At 49.7% G+C, this 17,858-nt stretch overlaps 1 protein-coding gene across 4 annotated transcripts; it reads left to right on the top strand.

Annotated features, from left to right (window-relative positions):
* Positions 1 to 3,341: 3,341 nt before the first annotated feature.
* On the top strand, positions 3,342 to 17,843 carry ZNF598 (zinc finger protein 598, E3 ubiquitin ligase). Of its 4 annotated transcripts, none has more exons than XM_066329910.1 (13): positions 3,367 to 3,605; positions 4,744 to 4,856; positions 6,044 to 6,173; positions 7,391 to 7,602; positions 10,024 to 10,241; positions 10,902 to 11,019; positions 11,433 to 11,474; positions 12,030 to 12,214; positions 12,542 to 12,608; positions 12,991 to 13,742; positions 14,709 to 14,844; positions 15,582 to 15,726; positions 15,839 to 17,843. In XM_066329910.1, the coding sequence occupies exons 1-13, from the start codon at positions 3,423 to 3,425 to the stop codon at positions 16,184 to 16,186; spliced, it is 2,649 nt and encodes an 882-aa protein (XP_066186007.1). In that variant the 5' UTR covers positions 3,367 to 3,422; the 3' UTR covers positions 16,187 to 17,843. The 4 variants fall into 4 exon arrangements, with proteins under 4 accessions (XP_066186008.1, XP_066186007.1, XP_066186006.1 ...); XM_066329909.1 differs by having other exon boundaries at positions 12,539 to 12,608; XM_066329908.1 differs by having other exon boundaries at positions 12,536 to 12,608.
* Positions 17,844 to 17,858: the final 15 nt, after the last annotated feature.

Raw genomic sequence — 17,858 nt, 5'->3', positions numbered from 1 at the left:
AGGGTTATAAAAACCTCTCTGCACCACAAAATAAATTAATCTCAACACATGACTCACAGGCACCAGCAGGATGGTTCTCCAGAAGGGTGAGGAGCTGAAAACAGGCTTTGGTGAAGTTTGAACGTTTAAACGTTCTTTGTGCTGCTTGATGATGATGGGAATGCCAGGAGAGTGGGAATATCTTCTGTGATGATGTCAAAATGGAACAGAGAGGGTTGGGGTTTTTTTAGCATTTTACAGCTGTGGAAAGATGTGTCCAACTGCTGGAAAAGTCATGGTAGCAGCAGAGCTGCATTAGCAGGATGTGGAATCATGGAATCACACAATCATTGAGGTTGGAACAGAGCTCCAACACCATGGAGTCTAACTATGCTTCCAGCACTGCCAAGGCCACTACTAACTCGTGTCCCCAAGTGCCACGTGCAGGGATGGGGACTCCAACACTGCCCTGGGCTGGAGAGCCTTTTCCAAGAAAGAATTTTCCCAATATCCAACCTGAACGTTCCCTGGTGCAGCCTGAGGCCATGGTGCCATGGAAGGGCTGTTCCAAGCTGCTCTCTGAGGTGCTGTGGAGGAAGAACAAGAGGCAGCAGTTAAGGACATCCAAGTTTGCCAGTGGCAATGTGCCAAAAGCTGGGATCTGGGCTGGGATGGGTCATCCCATGGTGGATGTAGAGGTCAGGGATGGATCTGGCCTCCAGCCTGTGCTGGAAGGAACACAGATGATGATTAAGGTTCCTTCCAGCCCAGGCCATTCTATGATATCCTTAAGTGAGTTTTGTTCCAAATGAACTCCCAGGATCTGAAAATTGAGGATGGGATCTGACCTGGCACAAGCTGTCAGTGCTGGGGGAAGTTCACCTGCACCACGAAGGGACATAGAATCTTCACTGGTTCCCCCCCCCAGACACTGATTATAACAAATATCATCCCAAAAGCAAAAAATGCCCCAGCTGAGGAACTGCTGCCTGCCTGGAAAACAGCAAGACCAGGAACATCACACACTCCTGGGGGAAAACCACTCTGCTGTGGACACACTTTGCAGGACCAGAGCTTCGGATCAGGTCCTTGGTGCTCCTGGGCTGGTGGGAAGTGATGTTACTAAGGAGAGCTGAACTCTGAAATGTCCCAGCTCCTGCTGAGTGTCTGTGTCCCTTTGTCCTGGCAATGAGTAATGTCCCTTTCCATGCCAGCTCCTCAGGTGTGTTTATGATCCTGAGCCATGGTGTCACTCCCCAGCCAAGTGACACTCAGGGCAGCACATCACGGCCAGCAGCCTGCAGCTCATTTCATGCTAATTGCTCTCCAAAATTGGGTGATGCAGTTGGGGCACAAAAACATTTTCAACAGTGCCATTAATTCGGGGAACATTTCCTGGAGTAATTACAGCCAGCATCCACAGTCATTCCTAATTATTCCACGCAGCCCCACCCAAACACACTTCAGGGTTGATTAGCAAGACGTGTGTTATCCCACTCCACGCTCAAGAGGGATAAATGGGGCTCTCTAGGAGAAAGTAAATATTACCTGTTGTACCCAATGATCCAAATCGTTCAACTCCTTCATTATCTGCTCCCAAACACTTAACAAACCTATTACTTAATTTATTTGATGGCACAGATGTCGTTAACCGAGACTGGTGAACATCATGGGATGTTTCAATGGTCCATTTGATGAGTTGCTTTGTCCTGAAATGATTGTTTATGGCTCGAGGAAAACGAAGAGCAATTTTTGACTCAAATGACAAAGAATTCAGCGAAAAGAAAAAAGATTGAAACCATAAAGGTGCTAATCCAATCTCCCAGGAGGCTCTTAGGAATTCAGTATGAATTTCATCATGAACTGGAGTGACAGGACGAGGGGGAATGTCTTCCCAGTGCCAGAGGGCAAAGTTACATGGAATATGAGGAAGGAATTCCCAGTTGTGAGGGTGTTGGAGGGCTGGGATGGAATTCCCAGAGAAGCTGTGGCTGCTCCTGGGTCCCTGGGAGGGTCCAAGGTCAGGGTGGACAGGGCTTAAAATACCCTGAGATAGTGGTGGGTGTCCCTGCCCATGGCAGAGGGTGGCACTGGGTGGGCTTTGAGAACCCTCCCAACCCAAACCATTCCAAGGTTTTATGACTCGGTGATCTTACCCTGGTCACTTAGCAGGAATCTGTGAGGAAAAACAGGTGGGAGACAACAAACTATGAAAAATTTCCCATGTGTTCCTCTGTGCTGTCACCAAACAAGCTTTTCTCACAGTTTGTGGGTTTTTGTTTTTTGGTTGGTTGAGTGTGTTTTTTTGTTGGTTTTTGTGTTTGCTTGGTTGGGTTTTTTTTGTGATGGTGGGTTTTTTTCTTTGTTTTGTTTTAATGATTATTATTTTGGGATTTTTTTGGTGGGTTTTTTGTTTGTTTTTGTTTGGTGGGGTTTTTTGGGGGTGTTTTTTTTTCCTTTTTCCCACTTCCAGAGGAACATGGCTGCTGTTAAAGCATTCTTCTATGCTCCTGGAGCACCCTCTCCTGTCCAAGCAGCCACAGCTTCCATCTCGGCGCCTCGGGAACCGAGAGGATTTCAGTGCGGAGAAGCTGCGAGGGCAGGATCAGGACACACCTTCCCGAACCATTTTCCGCCCAGGTGTGACCCCGGCTCACCTGGGCTGGCTCCGGACAGGTAGGACCTGGATGCTCAGTGTGACTCAGCGCCTGCAGCAAATAAAGGTTTATTTATATTACACTGAGCTCGTTTGTGTTCCTGCTCTCATTGGATACAAAATCCCAGCGCCTGGAGTGCTTCAAGTACGTTTTTAACACTTTTATTTCCCCAACCACTCCCAGCTTACCTGGGAAAACGCACAGCAGGGTTATGAAATTGAAAATTAAATCAAGAGGCGGAGCTGGCGATCTGATGAATTCATAGAGAGTCTGTTTGCACCCCAGGGGAGGTGTTTGTCCTGGGAAAATCCCACATAAATCAGCAGCAGGCTTCGGGAATGTGCCGAGGTCCCCCATGTCCCCATACTCAGAGGTGGCAGGAACGGCCCTGGGGTCCCTCATGTCCCCACAGACTGAGGTGCAGAGTCTGAGGTGCTCATGTCCCCACAAGCAGGAATGACCTGGGGGACCCCAAATGAACAGCCTCGGGGTCCTCCTCCGCCTCAGAGCCGAGAGAGAGCCAGAGCGGCGCACCCGGGCCCGCTCCTCCCCGCGCATCTCTATGGTCACCGCGCTGCGTCTCTATGGCCGCCCGTGGAGGACCGCGACGTGACATCCGCGGGGTGGCGCTGTCGCCGTACGGGGAGTCAATTCCGGCAGCGCGGCGGCGCTCTGGGCGGAGCTCTATGGCCCATGAGCGCTGTGTGAGGGCGCGTCTCTATGGTGGGGCGGCGCTCTGGCCCGCGCTCAGTGGTGCGGGCGGGGCGGCGCGGGGCCGAGGCCGCCATGGCCGCCATGGCCGGCGCGGGGCCGGGCCCGGCCGAGGGGCCGTGCGTGCTGTGCTGCGGGGAGCTGGACGTGGTGGCCCTGGGCCGCTGCGAGCACCCGATCTGCTACCGCTGCTCCGTGCGGATGCGGGCCCTCTGCGGCGTCCGGTACTGCGCCGTGTGCCGGGAGGAGCTGCGGCAGGTGAGGCCGGGCCCTGCGCTGAGGGGGCCTCGGGCCGGGCGGGGCAGCGTGCTGGGGAAGGTGCTGGGTGGAACCGGCACAGCCCGGGGTATCCGTCCTCTGCCCCGCTCCCGGAGGGTGCTGCCGTCGCCTAGGCGAGTGGGAAACAAAATGTGAAGAAAATGGAGTTTAGAGCGAATGTTTGTGGTGTGAAGTCAGCAAGGGCTCGCTCTGGCAGCAGAGAGTGGGGCTTTTGCTCCCTGCTTCAGGTGGTATCAGCTCTTAAGAGGGGTCACGGAATCGTAAAATCCTGGAATGCTTTGGAGTGGAAGGGACCTTAAAGCCCATCCAGTGCCACCCCCTGCCGCGGGCAGGGACACCTTCCACTGTCCCAGGCTGCTCCAGCCTGGCCTTGGACACTGCCAGGGATCCAGGGGCAGCCGCAGCTTCTCTGGAATTCTACATCTAGATTTATACTGTAGCTTTTGCTGTAAGAACTGAAATTCTTTACTGTATGTCTCAGCCTTTCTGGGCTGGGACTGCTAACTCCAGCCTAAGTGTTGCTGGTCCCCCAGTAATTCCCAGGCTGGGAATGTGTGCTGGGGCAGGCAGGGGTAGGAGCTGCAGTGCTCAGAGCCCAGCAGCTCGGAGCAAAGAAATGCCCTGAGAGGGGTGTGTGGTACAGATAATTCAGCAAGTGTTGTGTGTTTAGTTTCTCGCTTTCCTGGGAGTCAAGGAAAGAAGAAAGAGTGGTTTCCCTGGCGCCCTCAGACAGAGTCACTTGTCACTTGGAGACTCCAGGTTCCCGTGTGATCGTCCAGGAGACGGGGAGGAGCCGAGGGCAGGGCTCCTGCCCAGGCATTGCCCGTGGAAGGGGTTGTGTTGGCTGAGGATATTTACTCTGGGAGCAGCTGTGGGAGCAAAACAGACCAGAAACGTTTTCCTAGTCTCGTTCAAACTCCAAAGGCCAGGCTGGGTCAATCCACGTCTCCCTGGCGGCTTGATAAGGTGTCCTGTGGCCCTGCTGACAGCAGGGGACAGTGCCCGGGGGAGGTGACAGCTGAGGCTGGCACGAGGCTGTGGGCGTGGGGAGCTCGCAGGGTTTGTGCCGAGGAGCCTGCCTGGAATCCCGCGGCTGATCCCGCTGCTCTTCCCGCAGGTGGTGTTCGGGCGGAAGCTCCCGTCCTTCTCCTCCATAGCCCTGCACCAGCTGCAGCATGAGAAGAAATACGACATTTATTTCATGGACGCGGAGGTTTATGCGCTGTACAGGTGAGCCCTGGCTCCTCCCTGGAATGTCCCCTCCGAGCACGTGGGACGTGGCAGGAAGTGCTGCCGTGGGAGGGCGGGGTGCTGCGGTTTCCCGGGATTTCAGGAGTGGGCACATGAGTCACCTGCCGTGCAGGTGTTTTTTGGCAAGGTGACAGCCCGGAGCAGGGCACCGAACACTCAGCAGCTCTTGGGGGCTGCAGTGTTGGATTCACCAACACAACACATGAGCTTTGCCCTCGAAATAAAAGTAAATTTTGGCATCTTTAACAGCAGCAAATTTGCTGAAAACCTTCCCATTCCTTGCGTGGCTGCTTACCATGAAAATTGATAAAGACTTAATTACTGTTATAATTGTAATTATTGCTCTGCTGAATAAGGACTAACCAAACCCAGGTGTGCCAACTATTGCATAAAGAGTAACATTGTCTTCACACAAAGGTCTTAATTCTGAATCGGAGAGAAAAAAGGTGGAGCAAAAAAAAAAAAAAAGTTCAGAATAAAACATGTCATTAGCATCGTGTTCTACAAGTATTTTTCATAACAATTTTAATTGGGAGGGTTTGGGACAATGGAAAGAGGAGTGGAAAAGATGAAGCCATGCAGGCAGTGGAGAATTGGGCATTACATTCACCCTGATTTGGGCTGAGAATGTAACTTGGTACATTTACAGTTTTGCATGGCTTGATATTTATGGGAATGAGGAAGTGGGAATCTCCCAGTGAGACCAGTGCTCAGGTCTTCTTGGGAGCCACCGTGCAGTGGGGTTTTAGAGTGAGGTTCTTTCTTCCCTTTCCTAATACAATTCTTTCTCTCTCCCCACTGTATTCCTCAGTGTCTGACAGTGGGAAGTGTAGTGGAATTGGATGTGAATGTTGCAGGAATCAGCTGAATCCCCAGCAGGGGAAGGGTTTGTTTTAGTTTACTCAGTTTTGCAGGGGCAGTGTGGTTCCTGCTCTGTGGCTGCTCAGCTCTTCTCCAGCAGCTGGAACCTCAGTGTAATCTGGTTCTATCCCATTCCTGCCATCCAGCAGAATTCTTGGAATAAGCAGCTCACAACCCTCACTGCAGATTGCAGGGGCAGCCAGAAAGCTGAAGCTTCTTGCTTGGAACATTTGTGTTTTGCTGAAGGTGTTGGGGTGCTGAGAGGGAATTGGATCATTTTTTGGGGAATCTCTCTCATCCCTCAGGAAGCTGCTGCAGCACGAATGCTCCTTGTGCCCGGATGCAAAGCCCTTCAGCACCTTTGCAGACCTGGAACAGCACATGAGGAAGCAGCACGAGCTCTTCTGCTGCAAACTCTGTGTTAAACACTTGAAGGTGAGCTGGGCCTCTGCTTGGATGTGTGGGAGGGAAGGGGGTTCCCTCCATGACCTCCTGGAGTTCCTGGGAACATGGGAAGGCAGAACAGCAAGGATTTATTGAAGTTCCCTCTTCCTGCAGTGAGGCCAGTTGCTTTATTTTAAGCCTTTCTCCTTCCATAAACTGATTATTGAAGAGGGCCTGGAGGTTCTCCAGGATTTAAATTAAACCCCACAGTGGTGGTGCCACAGTTGGTTTGTGCCAGGTGAACTGGACTTTGCGGCCAAAAGGGTTGAGATCCAGGAGTGGGCAGGTTGACTTAAATAAACCTTAATAAGTGTGGGAACTGAGCTGAGTCTTTCCTGTGGTCTTGGAATCCCTGGAGTTGGTTGAAGGGAAGTGGGAAAAGAGGGCAGGACCTGCTGGTGTCCTTTGTGCTTCATGCTCAGTGTACATAGGCAGCACTGAGCAAACTTGCTTGCCATTTTCTGTCACAAACAGTGTTAAAACTGTTGCTTTTTAATTCCAGAATACTGTAGAGATTTTTCTTTCAATGAAAAAAAATCCCATGTTACTTGTACCCACTGAAAAGAACTTGTGGATGCTTCAGTCCATCAGCCTTGGCAAACCCAAACAAACCCTTTCCCAGAGCAATTTCCCAGTCCTTGCCTAGGCAGAAATAAAGGATATTCTGTTCTCAAGGCTGGGTTGATCTTTTTGGCATCTCCAGAACCCTTCCTACCAAAACAGCTCACGTGGTAGTGGGGACAGAGGGTTGGCTTGTGATACACAATTTGTTCACTGGAGAGGATCCTCTGTGTGCAGCTATTTGGAGTGGTTACTGTGACAGGAAAGTAAAACAGCTCACTTGGGATTTTTAAATTTGAGAATACAAAATTCTGTTTGTTGATAAATAGATAGTTAGGATTTTTCCACCCCAGAGATTATGATGTAAACTCATTACAGCATAAAGAGATTCCAAAGGGGGAAAAGTGAATTAAATCAATTTCCTCTGTTCAGAGAAATGCAAGTTAGATTTAATTTGAATCCATCACTTGAATTTTTATTTCCTGTCCACCAAAAATTTTAAATGTTGGTGGTCAAACTGCATCTTTTTGAAGCAACTACAGATGGAGGAGTTGGACACAGCCTGACTTGTTCCGTTTAGTTCTGTATCCATAGGAATGATACAAATCTGTAAATACAAATGTATTAACACAACTCCTGCTCTCCAGATCTTCACCTATGAGAGGAAATGGTATTCCAGGAAGGACCTGGCCCGGCACAGGATCCATGGGGACCCTGATGACACGTCCCACCGGGGCCACCCCCTGTGCAAGTTCTGCGACGAGCGGTACCTGGACAACGACGAGCTGCTCAAACACCTGCGCAGGGACCACTACTTCTGCCACTTCTGTGACTCCGAGGGGGCCCAGGAGTACTACAGGCAAGCAGATTGTTGAGATGCCTCCTTCCTCCAGCTTAAATCTTGAAGGAAAATTCCTTGGGTCTGTGTTGTTGTAGGAGGCGAAAGACTCCAAGTGTTTCAGAATGCAAAGAGCATAGAAAAAGAAGGCTTTATTGTCTAAATTTTTACTAGCTTTTATAAGGTGTTTTGATGTAGACTTAACATGATTGGTGAATAGGAAGGACACCTCTTCAATGCTGTTGGTTAGAGTCAATAACTAACCAATTATTATTGGAGTTTGTTAGAGTTTGTTATTGGAATTATTAAAGTTGATAACTAGGGAAACAGCAAACACCAGCTGGGCTAAGATTTGTTTTGAGAAGGGATAGTTGTTTACCAAGACTGTTTTGAGAAAAAGCTTTCTTGAGAAACTTTTCCTTGGGAAGAAGTTTGCAGCTGCTAGCAGGCTAAAATCTCTCAGGCCCATTGGTCTGCTTTGAGTTTAGGGCATGGTAGAGTTTGAAGGCAGTGTGGAGGAATGGCAGCAGGTTGGCTGCAATTCCTGAAATAAATAGCCAAAATATTCACTCTGTGTCTAGTTCATGCTTTAAAATTTTCTTTATTGAGAGTTAATTTTGCAGCCTGACAGCAGCTGTCTGGTGTGTTACCTCAAATGGAGGACAAGAGGAAGGGTTCTTAAGTTGCACCAGGAGAGATTTAGATTGGATGTTGGGAAAAATTCCTTCATGGGAAGGGTTGTCAGGCATTGGAAGAGGTTAGACAGGGAAATGGTGGAGTTACCATCCCTGGAAATGTTTAAAACCAAGTGGATGTGACACCTGGGGACACGACTTAGTGGTGAACATGGTGGTGGTACTGGTTGATGGTCTTAAAGGTCTTTTCCAACCTTAATTCTGTGATTTCTTGATCATACTGCTCCAAAGCTTGTGTGCAAAGGGAACAGAGGTAACTTCTTTATTGTATGCACAGCTGGATGTGCTGGTCATCTGTGAGTTTGGTTTAACAGCTGGATCATGTGTTGGCCATACAGAAATGGTGTCAGCTGGAAAACTTCCCTGGGGATAAGGACAAACCAACCACCAGGGTTTGTCCTCACTGACGCCTGTAAGAGCAGCCGTGTGCCATCAGAGGAGCACGTTGGGAGGGGTCAGCTCTGTTCAGCCAGTGGGTTTGGTTTGACATCCAGGTCTGTGTGGGCTGTACAGAAGTGGTGTCAGCTGGAAAACATCCCCTGGGGATAAGGACAAATAAACTACCAGGGCTTGTCTTCACCTCCCTTTGATGCCTTGAGAGGCTACCTAGAACAGTGGCTGGACAGTGTTAAAGGAATAAAGTAGGTATTTATTAAAATCGTCTTCAAAGGACCTTGTACTTTGGGCAGTACAAGAGCCTGGCCAAGGCTACACCCGAGATGGACAATGGGTCATGAGTTCTTACACTTTTATAAGTTTTGGTCCTTTTACAGGTTGTGGTTAATTGTCACATTACAGTGTCAGGTTGTGAAGCCCCATCCTCCCAGATGAGACACCTTCAATTCACTGTTTATACTTTTTGGGCCTGAGGCTGCAACGGTGTCCTTGGTTCTGGGGCTGGAAAAGAATTGTTTTGTCCGACTGAGCTGTGAGAACTTGCAAGCCTTTTATATGAAATTCAGAGTTATACACCAATGCAGTACAGAATCTGGAAAACATGAAAGCTAAAACTTAAGGCATCACCTGTGGGTCTGATATTCTGAGTCTGAGAGATTTTAGCCTGCTAGCAGCTACAGACTTTCTCCCAAGGAAAAATTTGTCAAGAAAGTTTCTTCTCAAACAATCTTGGCCAACAACTCTCCTTTGTCAAAACAATCTTTCTCCAGGTGGTGTTTTGCTGTTTCTCTGGTTTAACCAATGGGATTAGAGAGGTGTTGTTCCTATTCACCAACCATGTAAAGTCTGTATCGGAACACCTTATAAAAGGTAGTAAGAATTAGACAATAAAAGCCTTTTTTCTATGCTCCTTGCCTTCTGAAACATTTGGAATCTTTCATCTTTCGTGTCCTACAGCGACACATGGCCCTTGTAGGAGTGGGAAGGCTCAGCTGTATGGTTTTCCCTTCCCTGTGAATACCTGCGGGAGCACTTCAGGAAGAAGCATTTCCTGTGCGAGGAGAGCTGAGAATTATATACCAGTACAGTACAGAATCTGGAAAACACAAAATCTAAAACTTAAGGCATCACCCTTGTAGAGGTGGCTGTATCACAGTGAGGGAAGGCTCAGCTGTGTGTTTTCCTTTCCCAGTGACTGTGAGAGCACTTCAGGGAGAAGCACTTCCTGTGCGAGGAGAGTCTAGAGTTACGTACCATTGCAGTACAGAATCTGGAAAACACAAAAGCTAAAACTTAAGGCATCACCCTTGTAGGAGTGGGGCGGCTCAGCTGTGTGCTTTTCCCTTCCCAGTGACTACGAATACCTGCGGGAGCACTTCAGGGAGAAGCACTTCCTGTGCGAGGAGGGCCGCTGCAGCTCGGAGCAGTTCACGCACGCCTTCCGCACCGAGATCGACTACAAGGCGCACAAGAGCGCCTGCCACAGCAAGAGCCGCGCAGAGGCGCGCCAGAACCGCCACATCGACCTGCAGTTCACCTACGTCCCCCGCCACCCGCGCAGGACTGAGGGTCAGCAGGGCACTGAGGGCACCCCGGGAGGGTGGGGAGGCTCAGCTGGGGCTGCTCCGTCCCTGGAAGTGTCCATGGTTGGACAGGGTTTGGAGCAGCCTGTCCGGTGGAAGGTGTTCCTGGTCAGGAGTGTGATGTCCTTTAAGGTCCCTCCCCACCCAAACTGTGCGATGGCACTTATTCTCTAAGGGTTTCCAAGAACTCCTGGTGAAAATTTCATAGCCATGAAGAAATTCTTCCCAAAGAAGGTAGACAAGGAAGAGCACCAAGAACTTGTAGAGGCTGAGAAGGCCTCTCAAACCTGTCAGGTGGCAGAGGCTGAGAAGGCCTCTCCAGTCTTAGAGGTTGCAGAGGTTGAAGACAACTAGAACTTGCCCAGACAAAGCCCTCTGATGTAGTTTCAGAGCTGGCCTTGCTTTGAGCAAAGGACTGGAGCAGGTGATATCCAGACATCCCTTCCTGCCTGAATTGTTGTAGGATTTTTCCCCTTTGTGTGAGTTTAATAAGGACAGGTAATTTTAGGAGAACTGCTGACTTGGTCATCAGAAAAAAAATGAAGATAATTTATTTGTACCAGTATATTTTTGCATTTTTCAGGCACGGTGTGGTGCCTGCATTAGAGAAATAACTGAGAGTGATCATCCCTCCCCTCTGTTTTAGGTGTTGTAGGTGCAGAGGACTACGAGGAAGTTGACAGGTTCAACAGGCAAGGGAGGGCAGGCAGGTTGAGCAGCCGAGGGAACCAGCAGAACAGGAGAGGCAGCTGGAGGTACAAGAGGTGAGTAGCACAACCTTGTGTGGAGTTTTATTCCCATTTAGTGTTGTCTTTTACTTGCCAATTCACAATACGTTGCTGGATTAGGAGGAAGAAGTGGTACAAAATTTGGAGGCCTCCATGGTGAATCCTTAGCTGAGAACTTCTAGTCCTAGCCTTTGTCCTGGATACTGCTTGGTCATCATGGAATTATTTTGTGTGAGGTTTCAGCTCAGGAAACAAACAATGCAGCCCTCAACTTGTGTGTCAAATAAACTCAGAACCCTAAATCAATTCCAGCAGCTGTTTTTATGCAAACTTCTCTAAATAGGATTTTCTGAAGTAAGTGACAAGTCTGTGCAGGTTTTATGGAGTTTTTGGTCTAGGTCATCATGAAATTCCTGTTCTAAGGACCATGCTTTTCATTGAACTAACAGATCTCTGTGTGGCCAGACTGAGTGCTTTGGAAAAGGAAGAGGGTTAAGTATTGAAATGAAACTTTACATTTCTATGTCTCTTCATCCACACCAGACTCGAGTGCTTTTTACATCCTGCACATCTTATTTTCTTCTTTTTCTCGCTGGACGGGCAGCTGGTTCATTACTGGTGATTTCACTGGGGAAAAAAGTCCATCCCAAAACACTCCTCTGTTGGTGTCGCATGTGGATCGTGCATGTGTTGAGAGTTCATGCCCAGCCATGTCTCAAAGGGTTCCTGTGGCCTCCAAGAATGATTCCATACGTTTGGAAATGAATGGGAGAGACAGAGCCCCCCTTCATCCGTGGTACTGTCTCTCCCAGTTCACCCCAGTTTCTTCTGGCCTGGATTGTTATTCCCACATGTGGAACTTGGAAGTCCAGTAGGGAAATGTTGCCTGGCTGGGGTGGATTGGAGTGGTGGGGCTGGTTTCTCAGCAGGTGGCAGCACAAGATCAGGGATGTCAATGGAGTTGGCACCGCAGAAGTGAGACTGCAGCCAGGCAGCTGCTCTGTGATCCTTGCTGTTTGACCAAGGGAATCTGACCTGTCCTGCAGGGAAGAAGAAGACAGGGATGTTGCAGCAGCAGTCAGGGCATCTGTGGCAGCCAAACGGCAGGAAGAGAAGAAGAGGGTGGAGGACAGAGAGGAAGGCAGCAGCAGCAGGGGGAGAAAGGAGGATTTGAGGGATCCTGATGTGCTCGGCTCCAAACGTGTGCCAAAGTCTTCAAATGATGTCGCAGGTGAGTGTTGGACAGGTCCTGCAGGGTATCTCAGTGTCTGGAACGTTCCCTCAGAAAGTTCTGCCTTAGCCATGTTTTACTTATTTAAAGTAATCAAGAATTTCCTGGATGCCATGACATAATGGGCAACATGGTTAATTGAAGGAAATAGTGATGCATGGATTTAAATTGTTCTTCTGGAATGTCAATTAATGACATCATCAACTGCTGAAAATAAGCCTTGGTAGTGGTGCTGTCATGGCCATTGATAGCCCCTGCTCTGGAATGAATGGGTTTGGGTTGAAAACAATGTCTTTGCTCTTTCTGTCCCTGTTGCAAAAGAAGCAGCTGCTAACGGAGCGCTCAGCCACGATGACTTTCCAGCAATCGGCTCTGCAGCAGGACCTCTCCAAGGGTGAGTCTGTGCAGGCCTGCAGCAGGGACAAAGCACATTTAGAAGCTGATTGATGTGTTCTGCATTTCTGGGGAAAATAATTTTCCAGATCATTTGATCCCTCCAAGATTTCCTGTGCCCTGTCCCCTCCTGCCTGGAGCTGTTTCTGTGCTGCTCACCAACATGAGCAGCACTGGGCATTGCTTCAGCTCCTGGCTTGATCTTAGAATCATGGAATAGAATCACAGAATATCCTCAGCTGGAAGAGACCCACGAGGATCATCCAGTCCAACTCCTGTTGTGCCACCCTAAGTGACTGAGAAGGAGTGGGAAGTTGGGGGTTTATACTGTCCCTTGGGGTTCTGCTGCCCCAGTAACTCCAACCCTTCTCCCTTCCCCACAGCTGTGCCCAGCCAGCACTGGTTAAGCTTAAAGAAGAGGATTTCCCAAGCTTGTCCTCCTCTGCAGCTCCCACCATCTCATCAGGGATGTCTCTGACGTACACGGCGACTGCCAGGAAAGCGGCCTTCCAGGAGGAGGATTTCCCAGCCCTGGTGTCCAAAGTGAAGCCCACCAATAAGACAGTAACTCACATCACATCTGCATGGAACAATGGTTCCAGTAAAAACGTGGTCAAAGCCATGAGCAGCCCCTGTATCAACCAGCCAGCCAAAAAACCATCCTTGAACACCTCCAAAGGAAGTAAGAAGAGCAATAAACTCTGTGAGTCGGACGAGGAGGACGGCAGTGGTGGCCTCACCACCCAGGAGATCCGCAACGCCCCGACCATGTTCGATGTCTCCTCCTTGCTGGCAGCTTCTACCTCACAAACTTTCACGAAAGTGGGCAAGAAAAAGAAGATGGGGGGTGAGAAGCAGAGCCCATCGTCCCCACGCCCACCCCAGGAGATGCCCTTGCCCAGGCCAGCCACAGAGAAGCCCCTGGAGGCGGAGCCCTGCAAAGTGTTCCCTGCTGCTCATGGCCCCGACAGAGCTGTTGTCAACGGGCACTCGGAGAAACCATCAGCTGCCTGTGCTACACCCAAAGAGCCCCCCGGCCTTAAAAAGCCCCCAGTGACTAACAAATGCCCTTTACCTCAGGAAGACTTCCCAGCTCTTGGGAGCTCAGGATCAGCCAGGATGCCCCCGCCACCAGGTAAGCAGGGGATGAATCGCAGTGTCGTGGAATGGTTTGGGAGGGAGAGATCTTAAAGATCACCTCATTTCACTGCCTGCTGCCAGCAGGAGTACTTTGCACTACACCAGTTGCTCCAGTCTGACCTTAGATACTTCAGGGATGGGGAAGCACTGCTGAGCATGCTTGGAGGGAGCCCAGAGAACACATGGATGTGTTGTGTAAACTTCTGGCTCCTAAGTGAGGTTCTGCCACCAGGTGCCTGGAGGCAGAGGCAGCCTGGGTGTCACAGGGGGGCTGGAATGGCCTCTGGGAATCACCTCTGCCCCACAGCTAGAGGTGTTTGCCCTCTGGGGGTGGCTCATGGATGAAGAGCTGGTTTTTCCCTATCCCCAGGGCTGACACCTTGTGTGTTGTGCTCTGAGATCTGCCTTGGAAGCCGCTGCAGGCAAAGGGAATGTGTCCTGTCCCTGCTGGCACTTGTCACTTCACTTCCTTGGCCACTTCCTGCTGTGCTGGCAGAGATTTCCTGCTGTGCTTTTAGCCATGACCTTGTCAAAGCAGAGAGGCAGCACCAAACATGACTTGGAGTGGTTTTCATGGCAGTGGGATGGCGTTGGGAAGCGCCGGCAGCGCTGTTTGTGCAGCTCCTGCTGGGAGAGGCCAGGCTGGGCCTGCTGCCTCCTCCCCTGATTTGTGTTCACTTTAATAATGCAAAAGTGTTTCTCATTGTGACTTGGAGTGGGCTTTCAAAATTATTTTCCATTGAGAAAGTAAATGAATAATTAAAGCACTTTTCTCTGTAGAGGAACATCAGCCACTCTCAAGTGCTCCTTGAAGACTTTTTTTTAAGGTTTTCTCCAATATAGTGATGTCTGCACTGCGAACTCTTCTTGGTGCTTCTGCAGAGTGTGTCAGGCACTGGTTTGGGTTTTAACCAGGGGTCTGTGGGTGCTCTAATTCCTGCCCCTTCTGTGCTTCCCTCAGGCTTTAACTCCGTGGTGCTGTTGAAGAACCCTCCTCCGCCTCCGGGCCTGTCGGTGCCTGTCAGCAAACCCCCCCCGGGCTTCGCTGTCATCCCATCCTCCACCATCTCTGAACCCGTCACTACAGCTCTGAAAGAGTGAGTCCAGGGCCTGCCAGAGGCTGTGGGACACCTCACTTGTGTCACAGGGGGTGACTCAAAGCAGGGCCAGCCAGGGCAAGATTCCCCTTGGGAAGTCCCAGCGTGCTGTGGGTTGGATTCAGGAGAATTGCATAAACCAGCCCTGTGTAGTTACAGGTCTGAGGAACTGCAAACCTGTGCAGTGTTTTGGCTGCTCGGACCTTGGTCTATTCTAGATTTATTTGGAAATCTGCACCTCCAACATATTCCTGTACTTCCCATCAATTCTGTGAGAGTCCCAGCAGCAAGGTGCTGAGGCTTGTTCTCCTTTCTGACCCTCACTGCTCTGATCCTTTCAGTAGCTGTTCTTTGATTCCTTCTGGAACAGAAAAAGGAGTTTTTGGGAAAAGGGGAGGGAAAACTTGGTGCCAGTTTAATACAGAACCTGCATTATCTGTTGGTTTATTCAGGGTGAGGTCTTTGCTCCAGTCTTTTGAGTTGACCCAGCTCACAGAGCAGCTCGTCAGGACCACGTTAAACTTGGATTTTAAACATTCTGTTTGTGTAAAACTGGAATGTGATAAGGAAATCCCATATTTTACTATTCTGACAAGACAGCTGTGTGCTGCTTTTATGTAGCTGGGTGGAGGAAGAATGTGCAGCTGTAAACCAGAACAGCCTTGTGATTTATGTCCCAGGGCATCTTTGTGTGATACAGACCAGTGTCAGGTCATTTCTGGTCTCTTCCAACACAGGCCAAAATCCTGTCATGGATCATACTTGATACCTGAGAACTTCCAGCAGAGGAACATCCAGCTCATACAATCCATTAAAGAATTTCTTCAGAGCGACGAGTCCAAGTTCAATAAATTTAAAACTCATTCTGGGCAGTTCAGACAGGTGAGTGGGTTCCCAAAGCCTCCCTTTCTGGGAGGCCTGAATTCCAGTGGGATTTTTAATAGCTAAATATTTATTTTCCTCTGATTATTGCCCTTCCCTATCCCCCCTGCAGGGGCTGATCTCTGCAGCTCAGTATTACAAAAGCTGCCGGGAACTGCTGGGGGAAAACTTCAAGAAGATTTTCAAGGAGTTGTTGGTGTTGCTGCCAGACACGGCCAAGCAGCAGGAACTGCTCTCTGCTCACAACGACTTCCGGCTCAAGGAGAAACAAAGTTCCAACAAACCCAAAAAGAACAAAAAGAATGTTTGGCAGTCGGACTCCCCCGCCGACCTCGACTGCTACATCTGCCCCACGTGCAGGCAGGTGCTGACCCAGCAGGACGTGGTCACCCACAAAGCTTTGCATATCGAGGATGAGGAGTTCCCCTCGCTGCAGGCAATCAGCAGGATCATCAGTTAGCTCTCCCCAGGGCCACCACCCAGGCTCTGGCTGTGGATGCGTGCACTTTGGAATGAGGTTTGGCAGTAGCTGGGGGCTGGTCGGTGCCCTTGAGGCAGCTTGGGAAGCCCTCCTGGGCAAAGGGATCATGGGAATGTGCCAGAGCTCGTCCCCACCCACTGTCTGAGCTCCCAAATCTGGGCTAGGGTTAGGCTGAGCTGCAGGGGGAGCAGGCAGGGCTCCTTCCTCCTGGAACATGCAATAGCTGGGAATCCTTTCTGATCTGCAGAATGACAGGGGACACAATAGGGGAATAAGCTTCTGGTTTGGGGGTTTCTTTCTGGTTTTGGGGTGGGGGATGTTTATGGATCACTGAAACGAATGGAAGTAGCTTCCCTTATAACATTCTGATTTTTTTTGTGCTATTTCAGTGAAGATCAAACTAGTCAGGGGTAAAAGGTGCAAGAGAGTGCTGCTCACTGGGGTGTGTGACCAGGAGGGCTGCAAACACTTGGCTGCAGAGTTTTCCTTTCTGCAAACAGAGTCAATTCTGCTGCTTGAAGAATTGGGTTGATCTGTGCAAGATTTGAAGTTGCCTCTGACTTTTTCTGTAAAGTTCTTTCAAGAAACTGATTTTGTAGCCCTGCATGTACAGTAACAGCATTAAGGCTTTACTCTCCGTAAAGCACGCGGGAATTTTATTTAATGACTGCCATGTTTCTAATTTCTTGGATGTATTCCTGGTGGGAGCTCCCAACAGCATCCTGGGACATTAAATGCTGCTGATTACTGACCATGTTTTCTGCAGTGCCTTTAAGTGCATTTATCTGTTTACAGTGGTCTGACACCTGCACCTCCCTCGGTGACACCGGGCTGATGTAGCTTTGCTCGTGTTCCTTGGCACCCCCAAAACCCCACCTCAGAGGAAGAGGAGGATCTCTTCCTCCTCTGAAGTGACTCCTCCAGCAGCAGCTCTGAGGTGATGGGAGTGCCAGGAGTCCCACGTGGCTGTAGTTCAGTGTCTGTTTCTCTCCCATCTCCAGGTTTAGTTACTTTAACATGTAGGGATAAAGCTGAAATTAATTTATGTAATTTGTAGTGTTGAAACACAGCTTTTCTATAGCAGCATTATTTCTGTGACATCGAGCTCAGAGTATTACCCAAGAGCTACTCTTGCCTACAGCCACTCTTCCTTGCCTTACATGTGTTATTTTTGCTTGCTCTCAGGCTGCAAAGTGCTTTGGGTTTCTTTTCTTGAATATTTAAGACTGTTCTGACCACCTGCCCGTGTTGGATTTGGCCCAGGAGGGGCTGGGGAGGGTGATTTGGCTGCATGGTTGTTCATCCACTGCATGAGTCCCTGGCAGTCCCTGTTCCTGCCTCATCCTGGAGCTGATCCTGGCCCCAGGCAGGGACCCCTGAGGGGGGCTGGGTGCTGCCTCCCCTTCCAGTCAGCAACTCTCCCCATCCCTTTGCTTTGCAAAGTTCAGGGAGTGAAATGTCTTCCCTGCAGGAGCATCTTCTGTCTTCCCTTGGGTTTAGTTACTTCTCCACCAGCAGCTCTGAGTTCTCTGGGAGGTGCTGCTGGGATTTCCCTCGAGCTGCTGCATCTCTGGGGCCTGATGTTGCAGTTTCCTTGTTCCTTGTGCTCACCTGATTCAATAAAGTTATTACCAAATCTTTTTTTTTTTCT

Source organism: Sylvia atricapilla, chromosome 15, assembly GCF_009819655.1.
Source record: "Sylvia atricapilla isolate bSylAtr1 chromosome 15, bSylAtr1.pri, whole genome shotgun sequence".
Taxonomy (NCBI): domain Eukaryota; kingdom Metazoa; phylum Chordata; class Aves; order Passeriformes; family Sylviidae; genus Sylvia; species Sylvia atricapilla.
Note: the sequence above shows the minus strand (reverse complement) of the source record. Positions and strands in the feature narration are given on the sequence as shown.

What these genes read in the sequence shown, in the direction of transcription:
- ZNF598 (XM_066329911.1), top strand. Translation starts at nt 3,357, where the DNA reads ATGGTGGGGCGGCGCTCTGGCCCGCGCTCAGTGGTGCGGGCGGGGCGG. An exon ending in CAGGATGCCCCCGCCACCAG is followed by an intron (nt 13,743 to 14,708) that starts GTAAGCAGGGGA and finishes TGCTTCCCTCAG; the next exon opens with GCTTTAACTCCGTGGTGCTG. An exon ending in GTCACTACAGCTCTGAAAGA is followed by an intron (nt 14,845 to 15,581) that starts GTGAGTCCAGGG and finishes CTTCCAACACAG; the next exon opens with GCCAAAATCCTGTCATGGAT.